General features: G+C 54.7%; 7 protein-coding genes across 7 annotated transcripts; 3 read left to right on the top strand and 4 right to left on the bottom strand.

Moving 5' to 3' along the window:
- Positions 1-448: 448 nt before the first annotated feature.
- Positions 449-1,126, top strand: CCMA1212_007301 (uncharacterized protein; the record flags this gene model as incomplete). Its single annotated transcript, XM_073704472.1, has 1 exon — positions 449-1,126. One exon carries the CDS (start codon positions 449-451, stop codon positions 1,124-1,126), a length of 678 nt encoding a protein of 225 aa, XP_073557028.1.
- A 131-nt stretch (positions 1,127-1,257) lies between these two features.
- On the bottom strand, positions 1,258-3,279 carry CCMA1212_007300 (uncharacterized protein; the record flags this gene model as incomplete). The annotated part of the gene is made up of 3 exons (XM_073704471.1): positions 1,258-2,475; positions 2,530-2,836; positions 2,888-3,279. 3 exons carry the CDS (start codon positions 3,277-3,279, stop codon positions 1,258-1,260), a joined length of 1,917 nt encoding a protein of 638 aa, XP_073557027.1.
- Positions 3,280-3,695: 416 nt separating this feature from the next.
- Positions 3,696-6,706, top strand: CCMA1212_007299 (uncharacterized protein; the record flags this gene model as incomplete). The annotated part of the gene is made up of 6 exons (XM_073704470.1): positions 3,696-4,541; positions 4,606-4,758; positions 4,813-4,873; positions 4,983-5,074; positions 5,136-5,321; positions 5,381-6,706. The coding sequence occupies 6 exons, from the start codon at positions 3,696-3,698 to the stop codon at positions 6,704-6,706; spliced, it is 2,664 nt and encodes an 887-aa protein (XP_073557095.1).
- A 306-nt stretch (positions 6,707-7,012) lies between these two features.
- CCMA1212_007298 (DNA ligase 1) lies at positions 7,013-9,910 on the bottom strand (the record flags this gene model as incomplete). Its single annotated transcript, XM_073704469.1, has 5 exons — positions 7,013-7,549; positions 7,611-8,379; positions 8,433-9,576; positions 9,641-9,795; positions 9,855-9,910. 5 exons carry the CDS (start codon positions 9,908-9,910, stop codon positions 7,013-7,015), a joined length of 2,661 nt encoding a protein of 886 aa, XP_073557094.1.
- Positions 9,911-10,441: 531 nt separating this feature from the next.
- On the top strand, positions 10,442-11,975 carry CCMA1212_007297 (Pyruvate dehydrogenase E1 component subunit alpha; the record flags this gene model as incomplete). The annotated part of the gene is made up of 4 exons (XM_073704468.1): positions 10,442-10,608; positions 10,746-10,879; positions 10,940-11,394; positions 11,464-11,975. The coding sequence occupies exons 1-4, from the start codon at positions 10,474-10,476 to the stop codon at positions 11,973-11,975; spliced, it is 1,236 nt and encodes a 411-aa protein (XP_073556958.1). The 5' UTR covers positions 10,442-10,473.
- A 565-nt stretch (positions 11,976-12,540) lies between these two features.
- On the bottom strand, positions 12,541-17,813 carry CCMA1212_007296 (Canalicular multispecific organic anion transporter 1; the record flags this gene model as incomplete). Its single annotated transcript, XM_073704467.1, has 15 exons — positions 12,541-12,763; positions 12,895-13,359; positions 13,424-14,042; positions 14,095-14,159; positions 14,217-14,267; positions 14,337-14,408; positions 14,473-14,596; positions 14,656-15,021; positions 15,070-15,232; positions 15,288-16,054; positions 16,107-16,340; positions 16,396-16,675; positions 16,728-16,948; positions 17,008-17,524; positions 17,583-17,813. The coding sequence occupies 15 exons, from the start codon at positions 17,811-17,813 to the stop codon at positions 12,541-12,543; spliced, it is 4,398 nt and encodes a 1,465-aa protein (XP_073557098.1).
- A 1,012-nt stretch (positions 17,814-18,825) lies between these two features.
- On the bottom strand, positions 18,826-20,509 carry CCMA1212_007295 (uncharacterized protein; the record flags this gene model as incomplete). The annotated part of the gene is made up of 6 exons (XM_073704466.1): positions 18,826-18,928; positions 18,978-19,286; positions 19,521-19,868; positions 19,915-19,998; positions 20,109-20,124; positions 20,395-20,509. 6 exons carry the CDS (start codon positions 20,507-20,509, stop codon positions 18,826-18,828), a joined length of 975 nt encoding a protein of 324 aa, XP_073557097.1.
- Between the last annotated feature and the right edge of the window lie 453 nt (positions 20,510-20,962).

The following is a 20,962-nucleotide window of genomic DNA, read 5'->3' as shown; positions in this document are numbered from 1 at the left end:
ACAACCGAAGCAGTCTTTCGAAAGTGTATAGCTGTGAATACGTGCTCATTCACGATGGCGATAAGCAGAAGACGGGTTGACTGTGTAATGCTGCTCTAGTTGTGCCTCTTTTTGCAAGGTGGCGTGAAACGACTGAGCCTACGTCTACCGATCCTAACCTGTCTTTTCTCTTTGTATGACGGGCAAGAAACGACCAATGCGTAAGGTACAATGGATTTCCTCCTTCTCTCAATAATCCCCTCAGTAGCACGCATGGGCATTCAATTCCATATTCGCAGCCAGCTTCCATTAGCAGCACACAGAGTCGCAGAAACTACGTGGCTCAGCTCATCCACCCTCCCCCACCACCATCAAACCTCCCAACTTCACCTCCCTCTTTGACGTCAACCCGCTAAAACCCAGCATAACCCACCACATACCCAAAAACCACCACCCAACACCACACATCATGGAGCACCAAGAGCACATCGACTCCCTCCTAGAGCGCTACCTCTCCCTCCTAGACGAGTACATGCGTCTGCGAGAAGACCTCTCGAAGCTCCAGTCGGGCGTCTACCAAAACATTGCCAGGGCAAACTTCACCGGCGAGCGGGGCATGAGATATGGCCAGGACCACTACGACGAGAGGATGCGCGCAATAAGAGTGCTGGGTATTGATGAGGCTGGGGAAGAGGCTGTGCCTAGGTTTACCATTCGGAATTTGATGGCTGATGCTGCTGGCGAGGGGGAAAAAGATGATGAAAAAGCTGAGAGCAAGCCTGAAGGAGGAAAAGCGGATGTCACCCTCTCTGCTCAAGGTGACTCTGAAGCCACTCCTGAGGCCGACAAGACACCTGAGGAACAAGACGAAAATAAAGCGAAAGAAGCTGAGAAGAAGCCCAAAAAGACCAAGAAAGCGAGCCGCAACCCTCTGCACTGGTACGGCCTCCTGGCCCCCCTGCCTCTCCGAACCGCCCAGACACTCTCCATCCAGGCCGTGGAGCAGGTCATCCCGCGCCTCGTCTCAGTGAATGCCGAGATGGAGCACGTCGAGATTGAGATCCGGAGGGCGCGCAAGAAGAGGGCAAAGGCGGCTGCGGTGGCGGACAAGGAGGCTTTGGGGATGGAGGCTGTTGAGGCGAGGTGACGGGGGGGATGGCGATGTATGTTTTACGAGTGATTATGGACACTACAGTCCTCCTTGAGGCGTTTATTTCTATTTTCTTAATGTTGGATTTTGTTGGTTTTGTTACTCTCCAGCAGTGATAATGCTGGATCTTATATGCCCCGCGACAAACTACCCAATACATTCAATACATCGTCAATCGACTCCTTCAAAAAGCTATCCCCCGGGATTCCCGTCCCCAGTTGCATCGAGATACCTGCCAACGCACTAACGGTATGCGTATATCTCCTCCTCATTCCGGGACTCGCCTTCACCAACAACGCACAGCAAAGCTGGAGCGTCGCAACCTGCAGCTCCAAGACCAAAGGATGAGCCTGCCTCTCACGAAAGACATCCCACGCCGCAACCGCCGTCACGAGATCCATCCACTCCTCTGGAGTATCGCCGCTGTTTTGCTCCGCAACTGGGAGGAGCACGCGGACAATTTCAAGGCCACGAGATGTATCGTCCTCGGTAATGGCGGAAGGATCCTGCTGGAGGATGTCGGCGAGGTCTTTGCTGAGCGTTTTCCAGCCGTCGTGCTGAAGGAAAATAGTACGGCCCTTTTCGAATGCTACGAGGCCTTCCAGAGCGACGAGAGTCGGGGATCGGAAGTCGAGCTTGTCGGACGAGCTGCCGCGATAGAGGTCCATGAACATGTCCGTCAACCCAGTGGCTTCTTTCCGCAGCATCTCGTTCTCATCTTCGCGCAGCCATATAGCGAGGGCCCTGATAGCGGAGAGGATGAATGGATCGTCGTCCGCAAGAGTTTCCAACGAATCCCATCTTAGCGTGTGTCGTGATCCCATGGAGGTTTCCGCCTTGCTGGATCGAGCGTCTGGATGCAATCCCATCGCTCCGGAAAACGTGGCGTCCCACCGGTCTCGGAGGTACTCGATGGTCACCGACATGGTTTCTTGAATGCCCTTGCGCAGCTTGAGGAGATTGTCTGGCGACATGATGAGAGTCTCAAGAGACTCATCCTCCAACGAGCGGATCAGATGCCCTATAAAGATGCAAATGATGTCAAACGCAGAAGCGAGTCTGCGAGACGTGCTTGGATACTCAGGCTTGTTGAGCTGCTCCAGTAGCAGAGGCGCTGACGAGCGGATATCGATGAGGAGAAGGTTGACAAAGAGATAGGAGAATGGCGTTTCATCGGTCTTCTCTGCTTTGAAGATCAATTCTGAGGCTTCATTGGGGTACGCCCTGAGAAGAGATGCGGCGGCATTTGTGTAGGCTGACCGGGCTGCAGCGTTTGGCCGACTGATGACTAGGTTTTGGATGAAGTGGACGACTGGGCTGAGCCATTGCGGATTTCGAGGAATAATCTATCGGTGAAGTTTAGAAGGTTAACTCGTTGAGTGTTAGGGGAACGAACTTACTGCTGGGTTTGCTTGCCGGAACAGCAATCCTAGAAACTCGAGAAACGTCACGGCGTCAGTCCCTTTGAAAGATGATACCAGTGACTGCACATTCTGATCTATATGGTTAGCTAGATAGGGCGTGTCCTCAACTGCGACCATGGCGTTAAGCCAGGCGTGCCGCAGGATATCCATGACAATGGCACGCGACGGAGCAATTTCCGTAAGGGAGCTCAAGTCGTCCATCTTGACGAGCTCCATGGCGCCCTCCCGAGAGCTCACGAGGGCAAAGAGCAGCAGCAGAAGCATAGTTAGTGTTTCATCAGACCTATTTTAAAGTTAGTGAAGAATTCTAGAGGTGTGCAGGCAACGCACGAACCCATATAAGGCAGCATTGACAAGCCGAGGGATTCTCTCTGTAAACTTGGGCTGAGAGATTGCTTCCGCAGGCAAGAGAGCAACAAAGGTGTGCAGGACGGACACAGCCAAGTCGAGCATCTCTCTGGATTCCGGCTTCGAGGGATTCGACCCGGTGCGCAGGAGCCGGTCGAGGAACTTGGCCGGGATGCTGTCCCATAGTGCCTGGAGAGCTTCATGGTTCTGCCGGATCTCGGGGGAGTTGTCGAGGACGGATTTGAGCAGGGCTAGGCCGACGAATCGCTGCGTGTCGTCTTGTGACTGGAGAAGAGTTTGGACCCTGGCGATGCTTGCTTCATCTTGCTGAGCGGATGACGATGCAGTTGCCTCGGTGGTGATGGCTTGGGAGTCCATCTGGGTCCAGAGGCTGTGGTTTTTGTTGGTTGAGGTGATGATGACGATAAGCCACTGATGCGATAGAATCCGGTCTTGATGACTATCCAACCCGTGACAAAATACCAAAGAGAAGGATTCAAAGTAGCCTTGTAAGTGGTATTCTTTTTGGAACGGAAGTTGAAGCTGATGTCGAAGAGAACGACCGAGATGAATGACTTCACTCAGCTGCTGCACTGTGCAAAGTACAAAAAGACCCTCCCAAGCTCAACTGTAAGCCAACATGAACCACCAACCAGAAGCCCCTCCAGCCAATCACCAATCGACGCTTCCAGAGCCCTCCCTTGCCTTCGCTGCCTCTGGACAGTACCTCCAACTTGATCCCACCAGCTTCGCAGAGTCCGGCCAGCGGAAGATGGGATAGAAGTTGGCGCATCATGTCTGGAGCCCAGCGCGAGCATTTGCCCTCAGCCTCGTCATCGTCCCAGACTCCAGTCATTGTCACGCCAGCCTCGTCCGACGAGCTCGACCTTCTCGACGACCACGACCACCGAGACACCAGCGATCGCGACATCCTTGACGACGACCCGATCCACGGCGACTTGAGCGCGCCGCTGTCCTTCAAGCGCAAGCCGAAGCCCGCGCTGCTGTCCAACCCGCTGCGAGTCTTTTCCACCCTGACCGGCTCGTCCTCCTCGTCCGCAGCATCGCCGCCTCGATCGCACCAGCGCCCGCCCAAGCACCAGCAGTCCGCCTCGCTGGGCTCCATCGCCAGCCTCTCCGGGTCGCTGCGCGAACACATCTTTGGCAGCGCAACGCCCGCCAGCTCAAAGGATGGCCTGGCCAACGACTGGTACGCCGAAGGGCCCGGGCGCCGAGTCGGCTACGAGGACCTGACGGCCATCGACTGGATCTTTGAGTACACAAAAGAGCGCCAGCGCCTGCGCGTGCTGGCGTCGAGCTCGGGCGGCGGCATCGTCGGCTATTTGCGACACTTGCTGGACGCCAGCCAGGTCTGGATCGTGCTGCTGCTGACGGGCCTCGCCGTGGGCGTCATTGCGGCGCTCATCGACGTCACGACCGACTGGCTCGGCGACATCAAGCTGGGCTTCTGCACCAGCGGGCCCGAGGGAGGGCACTTCTACCTGAACAAGAACTTCTGCTGCTACGGATACGACCAGGGCTCGAAATGTGCGGGATGGAGGTTCTGGAGCGAGGCTCTGGGCGTCCACTCGGCCGGGGGCAAGTGGTTCATTGAGTACTTTTTCTTCGTGGCCTTTGGTGTATGCGGCACTCTCTTCTTTTGTCTTGCTACACGTTCCTTTGCTGACAACGACATCTGGACAGGTTCTATTTGCATACTGCGCGGCGTTGCTGGTGCAGGAATATGCCATCTATGCAAAGCACAGCGGTATCCCCGAGATCAAGACGGTTCTGGGAGGTTTCGTCATTCGCAAGTTTCTTGGTCCTTGGACATTGGTGACAAAGTCCTTTGGCTTGGTAAGTTCTGTCTCGCATCTCGCTCCGTAGGCCGTCAAAAGCTTACTCGGACAGGTCCTTGCTGTGTCTTCGGGCATGTGGCTGGGAAAGGAGGGCCCTCTGGTCCATGTAGCATGTTGCTGCGCGAACCTCTTCATCAAAATCTTCCCTAATATCAACAACAACGAAGGCAGGTAAATCGCATCCAATGTTCCAGGCCCTGTCCGCTAACCGGACTGCGACAGCTCGTAAGCGAGAAGTTCTATCAGCAGCGGCGGCATCAGGCATCTCCGTCGCTTTTGGGGCCCCTATCGGAGGGGTGCTCTTCAGTCTGGAGGTACGAACCTGTTAATTCCAACAGCATCGAGATGGCCGTATATCTGACCTTGAAAAAAAAGCAAATCTCCTACTTCTTCCCAGACAAGACCATGTGGCAGAGTTTCGTGTGTGCCATGGCCGCCGCCGTGACTCTCCAAGCCTTTGACCCCTTTCGATCAGGCAAGCTTGTCATGTACCAGACAAAGTACAGCCATGACTGGCAGGGCTTCGAGATCTTGCCCTATGCCATCCTGGGCATCATCGGGGTGAGCAGCGTTTCCCGTCGCCTTGTACGTCCATCATTACTGACAGTGATACCGATCAGGGCATCTACGGTGGCCTCTTCATCAAAGCCAACATGGACGTTGCCCGCTGGAAACAGGCCAAGTCCTGGCTACCCAGCCCCATCACACAGGTCCTGGCCGTAGCCTTCCTCACCGCCCTTGTCAACTACCCCAACCATTATATGAAATTCCAGGCCTCCGACCTCGTGTCTGCCCTATTCACCGAGTGTTCCCAGAACCTCGACGACCAGATTGGCCTATGCAAGACCGGCGCCGCATCAGCCGGCACCATTGTCCTCCTCATCTTCGCCGCTCTCGTCGGCTTCTTCCTTGCCACCATAACATTCGGACTGCAGATCCCCGCCGGCATCATCCTGCCCTCCATGGCCATTGGCGCCCTTGTCGGCCGCGCCATGGGCATCCTAATGGAGATCTGGGTGGACAATGCCCGCGGCTTCTTCCTCTTCAAGACGTGCGCCCCGGACGTCCCCTGCGTCACCCCCGCGACATACGCCATCGTCGGGGCGTCAGCCGCCCTCGCCGGCGTCACCCGCATGACCGTGTCCATCGTCGTCATCATGTTCGAGCTCACCGGCGCCCTGACGTACGTCCTGCCCATCATGGTAGCCGTCATGATCTCCAAGTGGGTAGGCGACGCCTTCTCCCGCCGCGGCATCTACGAGTCCTGGATCCACCTCAACGAGTACCCCTTCCTCGACAACAGCGAGGAGGTCGCCATCCCCGACGTCCCCGTCGCCGACATCATGACGCGCATCGAGGACCTCGTCGTCCTCACCGCCACCGGCCACACCATGGCCTCCCTCGCCAGCGTCCTCGAGATGCACCCCTACCGCGGCTTCCCCGTCATCTCCGACCCCCGCGAGGCCATTCTCCTGGGATACATTTCGCGCGCCGAGCTGAGCTACAGCCTCAAGACGGCGTCCCAAGCGCCGCGTAGCTTGCCCCCTGAAACGACGGAGGCGTACTTTTCGCACCAGCCGCTCGCGGACCCGAGGACCTCGCTCGATCTGAGGCCGTGGATGGATCAGACCCCGCTGACGCTGCCTTCACGCACGCCTCTGCATCTCGTGGTGTCGTATTTCCAGAAATTGGGGCTGCGGTACATGCTCTTCACCGATCGAGGGGTTTTGCAGGGCCTGCTCACCAAGAAGGATATATGGTACGTCCTCAATGGGGCGGATGAGACGAGGCGCACGACGGGTCTTTCTGCCTCGGGGGGAAGCGGATCGGGGGCTAGGAGGGGGCAGGAGAGCGGCATCATGGATCGAGGAGGCGAGGAGGAGCAGAGGGGGCTGTTGAGGACAGGGGATGATGCGGATGATACAGATAGGGGGTCAATATTATAGAAGGGGGACGGGGGAGCTTGGAGGTTGCTTGCTTTATGATTTTAGATTTGTTTGTAGACATGTTTTTTTCAAATTTAGCTCTGGCTCAAAGATCTCAATAATGTTGAATGCGCCACACTGTCCCATACACAAGGCACATCAGCATGCCAGAGTCGATTTCCCAAAGCCATAGACAGCAAGTTTTATAAGCGCACCCCGTAAATCATACAATTCAACCTCCACCTAAGAATGAACCCAGCCACCCAAGAAAAAAAAAAAAAAAAACTATCGTTACATGATTTCCCAGAGCTAACCACGACGACACAATCAATACTCAAAGTCGTCATCCACCGACGGCCCCTTATTCTTCGTCACACTCTCCTGCTTCCTATACATCTCCGCGACCTGTCTGCTACTCGTCGCCTCATCCGGCTTCTTGTCGTCACGAACCTTGATGAACCGCGGGAACCGCAAACTGATGCCCTTTTCGCCCGCCGGATCCACGCCCTCCTTCCAGCCAGCCTTGTACCGCGGGCTGAGCGTCAAATCGGCCGTCTTGACCTCCCACACGTACTTTGGCTCGAACCAGACGTCTGGCTGGTGCTGTCCGCCTGAAGAGTGCGAGTAGAAGGGCTTGGGGCGGGTGATTGTGATTTGGGAAAGTTGAGCGTAGAGGTCTTCGAGGACTTGTTCTGAGAAGCCGGTACCGATGTTGCAGACCGTTTCGTAAGTGTCTGTCGAGGCGTTGTAGCAGGCTAGCAGGAAAGCGCCGTAGACGGATGTTCGTTTGCCCTTGCCGTAGTAGGCTCCTAGGACAACCAGGTCTAGCGAGTCTCCAACACCAGAGAGGTAGTCCTTTTTGATCTGTTTCACCGTGTCAGTATGAACTGAACAGAGTGTTGCGTTTGACGTGAACCATGCTTACCTTGAGCCAGTTTCGACTTCGCTTGCTGGGCTCATATCCACTCTCCTTTCCATCCAGCATCTTCACCATGAGACCCTCGCAAGATGCCTTGACACTCTCATCGAGGAAAGACTGGATCTCGTCCAGCTCCTGACCGTTCATATGCGTGGCAAATGCAAATTCACCTTCAACCGGAGTAAACGCAGTGTGGAGGAGCTCTCTTCGCTCACGAAGCGACTTTTCCACAACGGCCTCGCCGTTGAAATATAGCAGATCAAAGGCAAAGACGCAAACCTTGACTTTGATGTCCTCGGCCTTGACGTCTTTCCTCTTGCGAGTCATGAGCTGCTGGAAAGGCAGGACCTTCTTCTCCGCAACGTCCCACGCTACGGTCTCACAGTCGAGCACAAAGCTCTTTGTGTCTTCCTTGACCCATGTATGAAGCTTTTCAAGGATATCGGGGTACTTCTTGGACAAGTCTTCCGAGTTGCGAGAGAAGATGCAAGAAACTCCTGAAGCAGCCGGTTTGGCGACTCCCGCAGCAGGCGCAGTCAAGCCTTCTGGCGCATCTTTGGCCACGTAATGTATCTGAGCACGTTCGCCGTCGTACTTGTACTCGCAGGTAAACGTCTGGCCTTCGAATCGGTCCAGGACTTCTGTGATAGCTTTGGTTGGTTTGGCCAGCATAGGCTTCAGGGGCACGCCTGGTCGCAGCTTGCAATGCTCTCTCAGGTTGAAGATGCCGTACTTGAGCATCGCTGGGATGATGACATCGTAGCTCGGCAGCTCACTGTCTTGTGTCAGTCTCAAGCACATGATGAAAAAGCCGAGTTATGCACAAACCTGTACACCGTCTTGAGAATCGATTCGCCATTCTCAAGATCTGTGGTGCTGGGAATCTTTCCTTTCTGCTCCGCTTCGTGGGCCACAACGGCTTGAGCCAATGAAACCAGAACAGTCCTGTCTGCCAAACCAAGTCGAAGCTTGCCCTCAAGAAAACGAATAATGTACTTTGCCTCGCTTGGCCCGCCCTTATCCTTGGTGATGTCCACCTTCTCCTTCAGATACGCATCGGAGGCAGACAGGAGCTTCTTGATACCATCGACTTTTCTGCCCTGAGCACCATTGCCGCTTACTGTGGCAATGCTCATCAATCCTTGGTGGACACCCCTTACCGTCAGCGCCTTCGGCTGGAACATGGTTGGCTGTTTTGATCTGCTCTTCACAGCAACCAGACCCAAGTCGCCAATCTCTTTCTGATCAGCCTTGATGACTTGGAGGCTTCGTCCTGTTGTTTCGCCAATGGCTTTCATGATGAGAGATTCGCCGATGCCGAGCTCAATGCCGGCGTAATCAGGGGCAAGCTTGTTGATCATGAGAAGAACTGTGGGCAAGAGGTCGTCGGGAGTGAGGCGCATGACTTGACGCAGAAAGCGCGAGCAATGCTCCATGATGATTAACCGTTTCGTGGTCAGCTCAATCAGAGAAAAGGTCTTGCAGAGGGCTGCGTATGGCACAGGGGTACCGGGCTTCCAGTCGGGATACGGGTCCTTCTCGTGCTTCTGCAGCATTGTCTGTTGGGCTTTGCGCGCCTTGGCAGTGACCTTTGTCTTCTCTTCCGAATCGCTATCAATCTCTGATGTCGACTCGGAGGATGATTCATCCTTCATGACCTCATCAGAGTCCTCCACCGCAGCGCTTTCCTTCTCCTTTTTGATCTGAGTTGGCTTCGGCGACGACGATCTTGATCTGGGGCTTGACTTGGGGCTCGGCGATCTTTTCTTCTTGGCAGGAGGGCTGCTAGGGGCTTCCTCCTTTTTGAGTGACGACTGGGGAGTGTCGTCTTCGTCATCCTCAACCTTGACCCGAGTTCGCCTGGCTCGTTTCGTCACGGGAGCTTCATCTTCGTCCACATCCATCTTATCCTCGACCTGTGAGGACATTGCATCTTGTCTCTTCTTGGGCGACCGTGGCCGCTTTTTTGTGTCTTTTCACAACGAGTCAACCAAAAGCCTCGGCTAAGCAATGAAGGCAACTAAGTGACATCTTACCCTTCTCTGGATCTGAGTTTTCCTTTGTGCTCGCCTCGCCTTCAGACCCATCCTCCTCGGCCTTGTCCTTGGCAGCAGTCTTGCTCCCCGCCTTGGTCGCAAAAGCCAGCGTCGTCTGTCTCACCGGGGCGCCCGCCTTTGCCCCAAAGAACTTGCTAGACGTCCATCTTGATTAGCCTCAGAGCCCAAGTAGTGGCCATCTCCATCCACACACCCAATCGTCTGCTGCGTTGGCTTGACATACCCCAGGGTCGCCTGCTTCGGAGCCATGACGTGATACAATGCTCGCGGAGAGGGGAGAGGCGGCGGACGGCGAGTCAATGGCGACGAGACCGAGCTCAGACGAGACAAGAAGAGGCCGGAGCGGCAGTATTTAAGCCGAGGCAAGAGATGCAGATGGATGGAGGTGGTGCCCAGGCACCGGCAGCTGTTCCTGGTCGGCCCAATCAGAAGCATGACGCGTTTAAGCAGGCAGAAACGCGTTAATTGAACCTCGCGCTTTGGGGGGGTCCATCACGAGACGCGCCGTGTTCACGTGACCATGCTCCAGGGCAGCTCCAGGGTAGCTCAGCAAGGTCTGAAACAGCAGCGGGAGATGTCGGAGTAACTGCGGAACAACGATTTGCCCTGCTCCCTTCTTTTTTCGCTGCCCCACGCAGGCGAATCCCGCCCTAGTCCCGCTGCGGCCTAGCGCCATCCAACAATACAATCTGTAAACTCAACACTGCGAAATTTCGGAAGCTCTGCCTCGTCTTTTGATATCTCTTCCGCCTCCTCCTCGCCAACTCCCTCCCTCTCCAGAGCCGCCGCCAGACGCCAGTCCAGCCGTCGCGATGTTCTCTCGAGCAGCTCTTCGAGCCTCCAGGGCTGTGCCTCTGCGTGCCAGAGCCCCTGCGTCCTTTGCCCTCGCCGCCCGGTCCGTCACCACCGATGCCGCTTCAGCCTCGCTCAACCAGTCGGTGCCCAAGGTACGTGTGCTCAATGCGCTCTCTTCTTTGCTCGTACGGGAGTAGAGGATCAATGGGATGGACGGGGGGATGTTGCCAGACCAATTGGCTGGTGGAATGTGCTGCAAAAACACGCGCTGACGGCTCCTCCGATATAGTCCGACGATGAGCCCTTCCAGGTGACCCTCAGCGACGAGAGCTTCGAGACCTATGAGCTGGATCCTCCGCCCTACACAATCGAGGTCACCAAGAAGGAGCTGAAGCAGATGTACTACGAGATGGTCGCCATCAGGTATGCAGCCAGAAGCGCCTCCAAAGCTGCCCGCGACGGAGGGTACTAATAATCGCTCAGACAGATGGAAATGGCTGCCGATCGCCTGTACAAGGAGAAGAAGATTCGCGGTTTCTGCCACCTGTCTACCGGTCAGGAGGCCGTGGCTGTTGGTATTGAGCATGCCATTACCAAGGACGACGACGTCATCACCGCCTACCGGTGTCACGGTTTCGCCATGATGCGAGGCGGCACCATCCGATCCATCATCGGCGAACTTCTTGGCCGCCGTGAGGGTATCTCCTACGGAAAGGGTGGTTCCATGCACATGTTCGCCAAGAACTTCTACGGCGGTAACGGCATCGTCGGTGCCCAGGTTCCTGTTGGTGCCGGTCTGGCCTTTGCCCACAAGTACAACGACCGCAAAAACGCCAGTATTATCCTGTATGGTGATGGTGCCAGCAACCAGGGTCAGGTCTTTGAGGCTTTCAACATGGCTAAGCTGTGGAACCTCCCTGCTCTGTTCGGCTGCGAGAGTAAGTTTGCCCAGCTGGAGCGTGCGCTTTTGTGGAGGAACTGCACATGCTGATATAACCTGTGAACAGACAACAAGTATGGTATGGGCACCTCTGCTGCCCGTTCCTCTGCCCTGACCGACTACTACAAGCGAGGCCAGTACATCCCCGGTCTCAAGGTCAACGGCATGGACGTCCTCGCCGTCAAGGCCGCCGTCAAGTACGGCAAGGAGTGGACTGTCGTCGACAAGGGCCCCATGGTTCTCGAATACGTCACCTACCGATACGGCGGCCACTCCATGTCCGACCCCGGCACCACCTACCGCACCCGTGAGGAGATCCAGCGCATGCGCTCCACCAACGACGCCATCGCCGGCCTCAAGCAGAAGATCCTCGACTGGGAGGTCAGCACCGAGGAGGACCTCAAGAGCATCGACAAGGCCGCCCGCAGCCACGTCGCCGAGGAGGTCGCCGCCGCCGAGGCCATGGCCGTGCCCGAGGCCAAGCCCGAGATTCTGTTCGAGGACATTTACGTCCGCGGCTCAGAGCCCCAGTTCATCCGGGGACGCACTCCCGACGAGAACTTTTACTTCCAACAGTAAAGAAAACCGGATGCCGCTTTTGACTTGATGTATCCCACCAAAACCACACACCAACCACCGACATTAGCCCTAATGAAGTCTTCTCCCTCACAAAAAAAAATTGAAAAACTTGTCGCCTTTTATGTACTATTTTAGTTTTTAGATAGAGAGGGCGGGAAGGATCCAGATGGACAAGCTTAATCCCATGTTCGTTTGAAGAGAAAAAAGAAACAAAAACCACATCTCGAGTCCCATCAAATGTTGCTTATGTTGTTTTCGCTCGTTGTATCAACCCTGAGTGTTGATTATGAGAAGAGTAATGAGGGGATGTGCAGACCCTGAAGCCCCGTGATCGCAGGCTGGTTTAACTGACTTGGAAGAGGTCGTAATCATTAGTAGTGTGAGGGAAGTAATAGAGTAATGTTCCTGGCAGTTGTCCCGATATGCCTTACCATCTATCCAACTCTTTAACATCGCCATGCTTCAAACCTCATCCCCCGGGTCGCAGACCTACCACCTAGCATCATCCACTTCGCTTCAACCCCAGATTGACACAGCAAAAACCGGTGTTAGGTAAAAGGCAGTTTCAACCCCGATAACAAGAATACAACCTCGCCAACTCCGTATCCCCAGCAAGCAACCCTTCCGGATCGCCATATTCCAGCAGCTTGCCACCCCCCAACAGAGCGACCTTGTCGTATCGTCGGATGTGTTCAAGCCGATGCATGACGGCGAGGACGGTGCATCCCACGTCTTTGAAGTCCGTGTCGATGACTTGCTGCATGATTGCTTCTGTTTCGGTGTCCACGCTGGCAGCAACTATTAGCCAAACATACATCATAAAAGGAAACAGAAAAAAGATACGCAGAAAGAGAGAGAGAGAGAGAGAGATGCAAAGTCTACACTCCCGGACCAAAAGCCCATGTCGAAAAAAACTTACCTGCTCATCGCTTCATCCAAGACCAAAATCTTGCTCCTCTTCAGCATCGCCCTCGCGAAACAAAGCAACTGCTTCTGTCCACCCGACCACGACTCTAAATGGACCTCGCCATCAAACCCGCCCTGCTCATCCACAAACGTCTTCAGCCGCACACGCTCAAGAGCACGTCCAATCTCCTCGTCAGAAGCACCACCCAAGGGATCGACGTTGAAGCGTACAGTACCCGGCAAGAGAAACGGGTCCTGAGGCACGACGTTGATGCGCGAGCGTACTTGTGCGTGGCTGAGCGTGGAGAGGTCGACGCCGTCTATGGAGATGCTGCCTTCGATGATTTCGAGCATTTGTAGGAGGGAGAGGATGAGGGAGGTTTTGCCGCTGCCTGTTCGGCCGCATATGGCAATGTGCTCGCCGGGCTTGATTGATAGCGTTATGCCGGTCAGTACTGGCTTGGAATTCGGCGTGGTACTGTGGATGTGAGTCAACTTAGATACATCTTCGTAACGATGCCTGAGTGAGGATATATACTGACCCATAAGAGGCGGTCCAACCCGCAAATTCAATAGCACCAGATTGCGGCCATGGAGCAGGCACATACGCCCCCTTCTCATCCCGCTCCTCCACCTCCGTCTCCTCTGTGAAGCGTTTGACTCTGGACACGGCGCCGATGCTCGGTTCCAACGTTGTCCAGGTGCGAACAAGCCGCACCAGCACTTCACTGAATCCGATAACCGTGACCAGACTGACACCAACGCTTCCAGGGCTAAACTTGTCCTTCCACACAAAGACGGTAGAGACAAGCAGCACTGCCAATACGGCAGTCATCATCTCAAGGACAAAACTCAGCCAATGCTGGATACAGCTCTGGAGATAGACGGGCCGCTGCGAAGCATCAATGAAGCGATAGTTGCGCTCTTGATGGTATGACTGCCATCCGAAGGCGCGGATGGTTGATGCCCCCGCAATGGATTCGCTGAAATGAGTGAAGAGTGGTGCGTGTGCTTCTATGGCAAGTAAGCGGATTTGCCGTGACGTCTGAAGATAGAAGCTCTGGAGGAAGTAAATGAAGATGGCGAAAAGGGGGATTGTCACTCCGAGATAACGGGTGAAGACGGCAAGAATGACGACTTTCGCTATGCACAGAACGGCGGCTGAGACAGTTTGTTAGTTGCGTCTTCACAATAGGTCAGAGTGTGAACTCACTGGAGGTGTAATTGACCATGTTGCTGGGTAGCTCCATGTCTATGAGCTCCAGATCTCTGCTGAATCTGAAGACCCGTGTTAGTGCTTGCAATGCTGATGGAGAGTAAATCCCCAGGCCATACCTATTAAGAACCTCACCAATGTCCCTCGTTGACTTGGAATAGTAGGGTGCCCTTATTCATTCTCATTAGTATGGTAGGACCAGCATCCTTTGCATGTTGACCCTTTGCATGTTGACATACCCAAGTGTCGCTTGCAGAAGATTCGAATGCAGTCGAGCAGCCGATCGCGAGATGATGGATATAAAGGCGGCCCTGTTGTGGTGTATATGAGCTATCGATTCTCTTCAACAACAATAGAGGGAATGGCGAAGATTACCAAGCGCAGATGCAGCCGCTTAATGTGCCTAAAATACCAAGGGAGGCGTAGACCCCAAGATACATCCAGGTGTCCTTGTCTGACTCTGCAGCATTGGCAGCAGACCACCACTTCATCCAGACGGCTATGTGATCATTTAGAACTATACTTTTGACCAGTGGAAACGAACGTTGGGCCACCTACTCGAGAATTCGATGCAAAAGATCCAGCCCACAACACCGACACCATACACAGCAACGGACCACCAACCAGCATTGGCAAGATAGTATGCGTAAACAGAGAGTTCGCCCCTTTTACGTCGTATATCCGTATGCCTACCATCCGTCTCCTCAGAGACGGTCGCGGCCACGTCGGCAGCCATGTCGAAGACTTCTTCCGTTGATGGCCCTTTTGACGGCTCAGCGGGTTCAGCGGCATCTCCATTGTTGATGAGCTGCAAGCCAAGCTTATTGGCATAGTTGCTCTGGAGTAGAGACGCAGGAGTATCCTTTGCGGTGATCGTTCCGTCTTTTAGAATGATGATCATGTCCGCAAGTGCCATGAGTTTGCCTGAATGACAGTGAGCAATTTGAGACTGATGAGAGAGGAATTACTCACGGTGATGAGTGCTCAATATGACCGTTGCTCGCTGCCTGCGTAAAAGGCCTACACGACTGAGCAAGCGGGAGGAGATAACGTCGATGGTATGGGCGTCCATGCTGCTAAACACATCGTCGAGAAGTACGATTGGTTTCCTTGCGTAGATGGCTCGAGCGAGGGCCTGCATCAAAGTTAGCGTGTGTGTGTGAAGCATCAAGTGAAGTGAGGTTACTGACTATTCGATGCTTTTGTCCTCCGCTAAGGTTGAGGCCCTTGCTGCCAATTTTCGTCTCATCTCCTCGAGGAAGACGTTTCAGATCGGCATCAAGTCCGCAGGAAGTGACGACCTCATCATACCACTTCTTCTCATAGGGTGAGGAGCTCAGTATGCTGTTGCGAATAGTGGTGTTCTCAAGCCAGGGCTGCTGAGAGCAGTATGCCACGTGCTTACAGTATCGCCGGCCTGCTTTTTGTTGGCCATCTGGCATTGAGACGTCGATCATTTCGCCTAGAATGCTCTTCATAAGTGATGACTTCCCGCTGCCTATTGGGCCAGTTATTGCTGTAATTGTTTCTGGACTTATGTCAAGATGCAGGTCCTTGAGTATGAGGGGACCATTCCTGCTCCATTTGAGGCCCTGGCTGTGTATAGAGACAGTGTTATCGTGAGGAGCATCAAAGGGTTCCCCAGGTCCATCTGGTGCCAGAAGGTAAACTTCAGATTCGTCTCGCATGTCCACGCGGCCGGGCTCATAGTAGTTCTCGTCTTTGAGGTCGACGTCTGCGTAGTTGCAATATTTCTGGATGCGATCAAAGCAGCCGACGCATTGCACAACCTGGGGCAGGGCCTGAATAAAGGTGATCACAGGAGCCGTCAGTAGGCCTATCAAAGCCAGAGAGGTAAAGGCTTGGGCTGTGAAGAACGACTCGTGGGTCCAGTAGACGGCTATGACAACATAGACTGCAAAGGTCGCAGCGGGAGCGAGATTCAACGGTGCGAGGGCTATAGCTGTTTGTTAGAACACGTCAATTTGCCAGCGAGTTTGAGCACGTACAGAGCATCAGCGTGGCAACGAGGAGCTCCCTGAACTTTTTGGATGTCTTGATTTCGTTTCTTCGGAGATTGGTTAGATGTCGTGACACTACATGCGGCAACGCAAGCATCTTGACGGCTTTTATGTCTCCTAACAAAGACGTAGTCGCTCGGAGCCTTTCTTGAACCTTTTCTATCCATGCAACTTGCGCCTTTTGAGCAGCCACCGAGATTTGCGGGGTTATTCCAATGAAGACTGGGACGAACATCAGTGTGAAAGCGAAACGACGACGGCAGCACCCGACCCTTACCTAGAACAAGACCGATTGGCGCAAGGCAGGCCAGGAATAGCTGCCGTTCCAGCAGCCAGCATGCAATTGCTACATCCACAAGAGAAGCCCAGGTTTCGTGAAGCAGCTGCATGGAGCTGGCGATTCGTTCAATGTCGGTGCCCATAAGGGTGACGGCGGAGATGTCGCCCTCGTCCGCCGCACGAATCTCAAGGCAGTGTTGATACACAAGAGCAATCAGGCCACCTCTTAGCTTAGCGACAAACCTGGAGACCTCGTATGTGTATAAAGATCGCGACACCTGCGTGAAAGTCATTAGTACCGCCAATGATCATATTTGAAATTCCACGTACCGCAATGCCTAGATATACAAGAGCCCATGCGACAATGAGCCCCTTTCCGTGGTAAGCATTGGCATTTTTATCGCCCACAAATCTGATAGTGGTATTGACCAGAAAAGGTTGAGCGAAAGTGAATGCCGTGATACACAACCGTGGAAGCATTGCCGATGGAAGAGTCCAAAGATGGGTGCGAAAACATGCTCTCAGCAAACCGTGTCGGGCTTTTGGGTTATCTGGAGAGGGCAGTTTAGCAACCGTAAGAAAGGCTGAGTAATGGAGATCAATGCCTCACATTTGGACCAAGCTGTAATCAACTGGCGACGCAGCAGCCTGCTCTGCAGCCTCGTGTCGAGGTTCGGCAAATCATCCTGTGAGAGAACTTTGGCATGGCCTTTTCTGAGCAATGGAAAGAGCCATGAAAAGCTAATTCTTGCCCAGATTCCACTAAACTCCTCCGGCGAGCCGTTTGCCAGACGTTTCCTCTCCTCGATGGACTCTAGTACGAGGGCGAAGAGAGTGAGAGAAAGATTCAGAGTCATGAGGATCGGGACTGGAGTGCCGGCTGCCAGCAGCCACAGTGTCCTGGTCCGAGCGATGTTCAAAAGGCTCGAGAGTGACAGATACAGATCGAGCACCGTTGAGGGGCGAAGCGACCGTGCGTGACTGGCTCTTGAGAGGAAGAAAGCCAGCACGGTAGCCGTAGAGCTCAAGATGTCCGCGGGAAGGGAGAGCCTAGTCTTGAGTTCGGGATATTGGCCTCTATACACAAGGTAAAGTAGCTGCACAATAAGGATGGACGCAAAAGTCATCTATATAGAGATCGTAAGCACATTCTCGGATGCTCCTCCAAAAGACAGCCGGACGAACCGATTTCCATCGCTGAATGCCCCTAGATCTGACGGTAAACGCAGCTCGTTGCCTGAAGAGGCTCCATATCTGTATGGGCGCAAGAATGAGAAGCAAGGCAGCCGGCACTGTGACAAAGAAGACGTCCTCGAAAAGCAGCGTGAAGTCGAATGGTCTGCATCGAGGGTCGACCTGGGGTCCAAAGGACCAATCACTGCCAGGAGGGCAGCCCATCTCTTCGAAGGACAGCATCTGGGGACGTCAATGATCACTCGTAAGAAGCATCGTGACAAGATGAGCCTCAATTGATGGATATCGAAAGTTGGAGGCTGGGCTGGATGACGCGCAACAGAGGAAGCCTTGCCGGGTGCCTGTACCTGAACGGTGACGGATGAGCGACATGATGCAGGTTGGATGACATCAGTTGACTTGCAGGTACCGGTACAAGCCGAGGAGCTAACGCCGACGCCGCCTCAGGGCATTGCAGCTCAGCTTCAGCGGGGTCGAGGTGTTCGATGCCCTTGAGCAACGTCGAGAATGGTTACAGGCCAGGTATCAGTACGTTACGACAAGGTACCTAGCAAAGGATGTCCCTGTGTAAGTTGTCGGAGGATCGAGATTATACGCGCTTTCTTCTTACTATCTTGCTACACCCTTTCCTTGGAGGATTGAACTTGGACAATTGATACGTTTCGACGCGTTGGCTCTCTTCTCTCGATACATTAATAACGTTTCTCGACTGATCTATGTGATGCTCATCGCCAGCTTCAACGGCAGCCACAAGAATAGTGGAATAGGAAACAGTAGGTATGAAGGCTGTGTCTGAACCAGTTCAGTCGATAATGACGCTTCAAGTTGCGATAACCAGCTGCAAGGGGTCACACGCCACACGATGTACTTGATCTTGATGTTGTACGCCGAGCACGTTTACACAGCCATGGTAGTACTATCAAAAATAGAGATGGGTGTTGATCGACCGCCTGCTGTGACAGCGAGTCGATAACTGGCTGGGTAAGTTACGGCGGTCTCGTGTAGGACTGAGACATCGGATGGCGACCCGGAAGTGCCCGCTACTGCATATGAGGAGTATGAGTAGCAAATATGAAGCCTGTCAGCTTCATGCCATCCGTCTGTCGAACGGATGCTCAATATGCACATCTCACTAGACATGTGACTGCTACCAAGCACTACCGGACGATAGCACAATAGCAAGGGGGATGCCATGATACTGTACCTGATGAATAACGAGTGAGCCATCCCCCCTTCACAACGTAGCCATGCTCTCATCGTCAAATGTTGGTAGAAACTCAGTCGAGGGCACAGGTTTCTCGAGCAGACGAACCGTCAGCTCAACGGCTTGGGGGCCGCTTAAGTGCGGAGTGAGAGAGGGCGTGAGTGAGTGTCTCACCCGCCCACCTGGGCCTGACGGTCTCGGTCAAGTGATTCGCTGTGGCCTCAGGTGACTGCAGGTTGATGGCGCCTGTGGAAGCGCCGGCGCTTGCGAGACGGTGAGCCGCAGTGAATGCGTGTGCATGCTTGATACATGTACCCATCGTCAGGGTGAGCGAGAGGCCCAGCAGGTGATACTTGCATGGTGCGGCAAGGGCCACGGCTGGCCGGGTATTGTCTGATGCTGCTTTGCAGTGGGCGCCCTCCTCGGTTGCAAGAGAAAGCCGTGAGAGGCAGAAGTGGTGTCGTTTCTCTCGTCGAGGTGATGAGATCCGTCTGGTCACCTTCGTCCCGCCCAAGTACGAGCATGTACACAGAGGTGCGGAGTACAGGGCCAGTAGCTGCACCTGTACGTGACTGTACCTGGGACGACCTCGTACTCGGCAACTGGACTTCTGCCCGGTCAATCCCCCCTCTCTCTTACTCTCTCATCCAGATCCAGGCCACAGGCAGGCCAAAGACAGGCCCAACAGTTCCGTATCATGCGCCGGTTGCCTTTTCCGCCTCCACCCAATCTCCAGCCCTCCCAGCACCCATGCGCCGGGGGAAGGCGCCATTCGCTGCACCTGCCGTGCGGGTGCCAGGCACTGGGCAGGATCGTGCCCCGTCGCGCGCGCTGATTGGCTGCGACGAGACAGGACACCCAAGTAGGTAGCAGTACTCGACACCATGCTGTCGAGTCTGTGGCGATGCAGGTAGCGGAAACAAGTCCCTGAGCGCCCGTTCAGAGAGGCCTGCCGGGTTTCAGCCTCAGGCCGCAATCTGCAGCCCCCGAAGCGGCCTAGCGCGTTATCGTCGCCGTGCCAGGCCTCTGTATCTTTTTCCTCAGGTATTTCATCGCTATCGCCTCCCTCCCGCCTGCGTCTGCACGTGTTGCCTCCCTCCTGCCGCCGCGTGACCCGACCTTGTCCCTCTCAGCGCCTCTCCGTCTCGCCAGGCGACGCTCTGCAACTGCTGGCCTTTGGCAAGGGGAGACTCGAAATACGCCCTGTAAGCATAAGAGCGCTGCCTCGACCACGGCCCGCGACGCTTCGTCCTGTCCTGTGCAATTTTCTGCTTCTCACGGCTGGTGAAAGTCGTTGCATGAGCTCGACTTACAAGAACTTGGACTCGCCTTGGACCCCGTTCGCGCGATATCACGAGATTGATCACGCAAAACACGTGAGACGACCAAACCCGTGATCTGGCTCCAGAGCACATGATCGTCACGGTATGTCCCTGCTATGCACTTCCCTCCACGTCCGCTTCATCACGATGCCCTTGAGACGGCTGAGCTGCGCACTTTGGCGGGCTTCTGGATGCACGACGCAGCAGCAGCGGGAGGCGGCGTGCGATGAGTTTTTTTTTTTGTCTCGTCTTTTCGGCATTCTGCTCTTCGCTGCACCCGCCTCAGCCGTAGCATCGTCGTCGCCCGCCCTATGCGCATGAGCTCGCATCTCATCGGGAGCTTCACCATCGTCATCATCTCCATTTTCGTCACCTCTTTGCGCAATGCCCATTGCATCGATTGAGCCTCCTGCACCTTGGCTCTTTGTCTGCTGCTTGAATGGCTGAATCACGGCGTTGCCTGCGCAAAGCTGCACGGAGGAGGAGTGAGGGGGTGCATCTGACCCGCGGCAAGCATCGCGACCGTGACGATGCAACTGCCGCCATCCACGTTACTCGTGCTCAAGTGAGCTGCGATGAACGAGGCTGACGGCGCTCAACGGCTGGCGTCCTCCCGCTGTCTCAGCAGCACGGCCGTTGCATCGGAATCGGTTCGAGGCGAGCGAATGCGCGCTTCGTGCGGTTTCGCTTCGCCCAGCTTCGACTTCGTCCGTGCCCAGCACTGTGCCCACGTCCCCGCCCCTGCTCGTCTCCCTCGGCCTTGCATTACCTTGCCTCCATTGCTGTCGAGTGATGTGAATTCCCTGGACATTGGCTGCCAAGCTGAAACTTTTCTTTCTGCGCTT

Source organism: Trichoderma ghanense, assembly GCF_004382785.1.
Source record: "Trichoderma ghanense strain CCMA-1212 chromosome Unknown scaffold_9, whole genome shotgun sequence".
Classification (NCBI taxonomy): Eukaryota; Fungi; Ascomycota; class Sordariomycetes; order Hypocreales; family Hypocreaceae; genus Trichoderma; species Trichoderma ghanense.
This window is presented reverse-complemented; position numbering and strand designations above follow the sequence as displayed.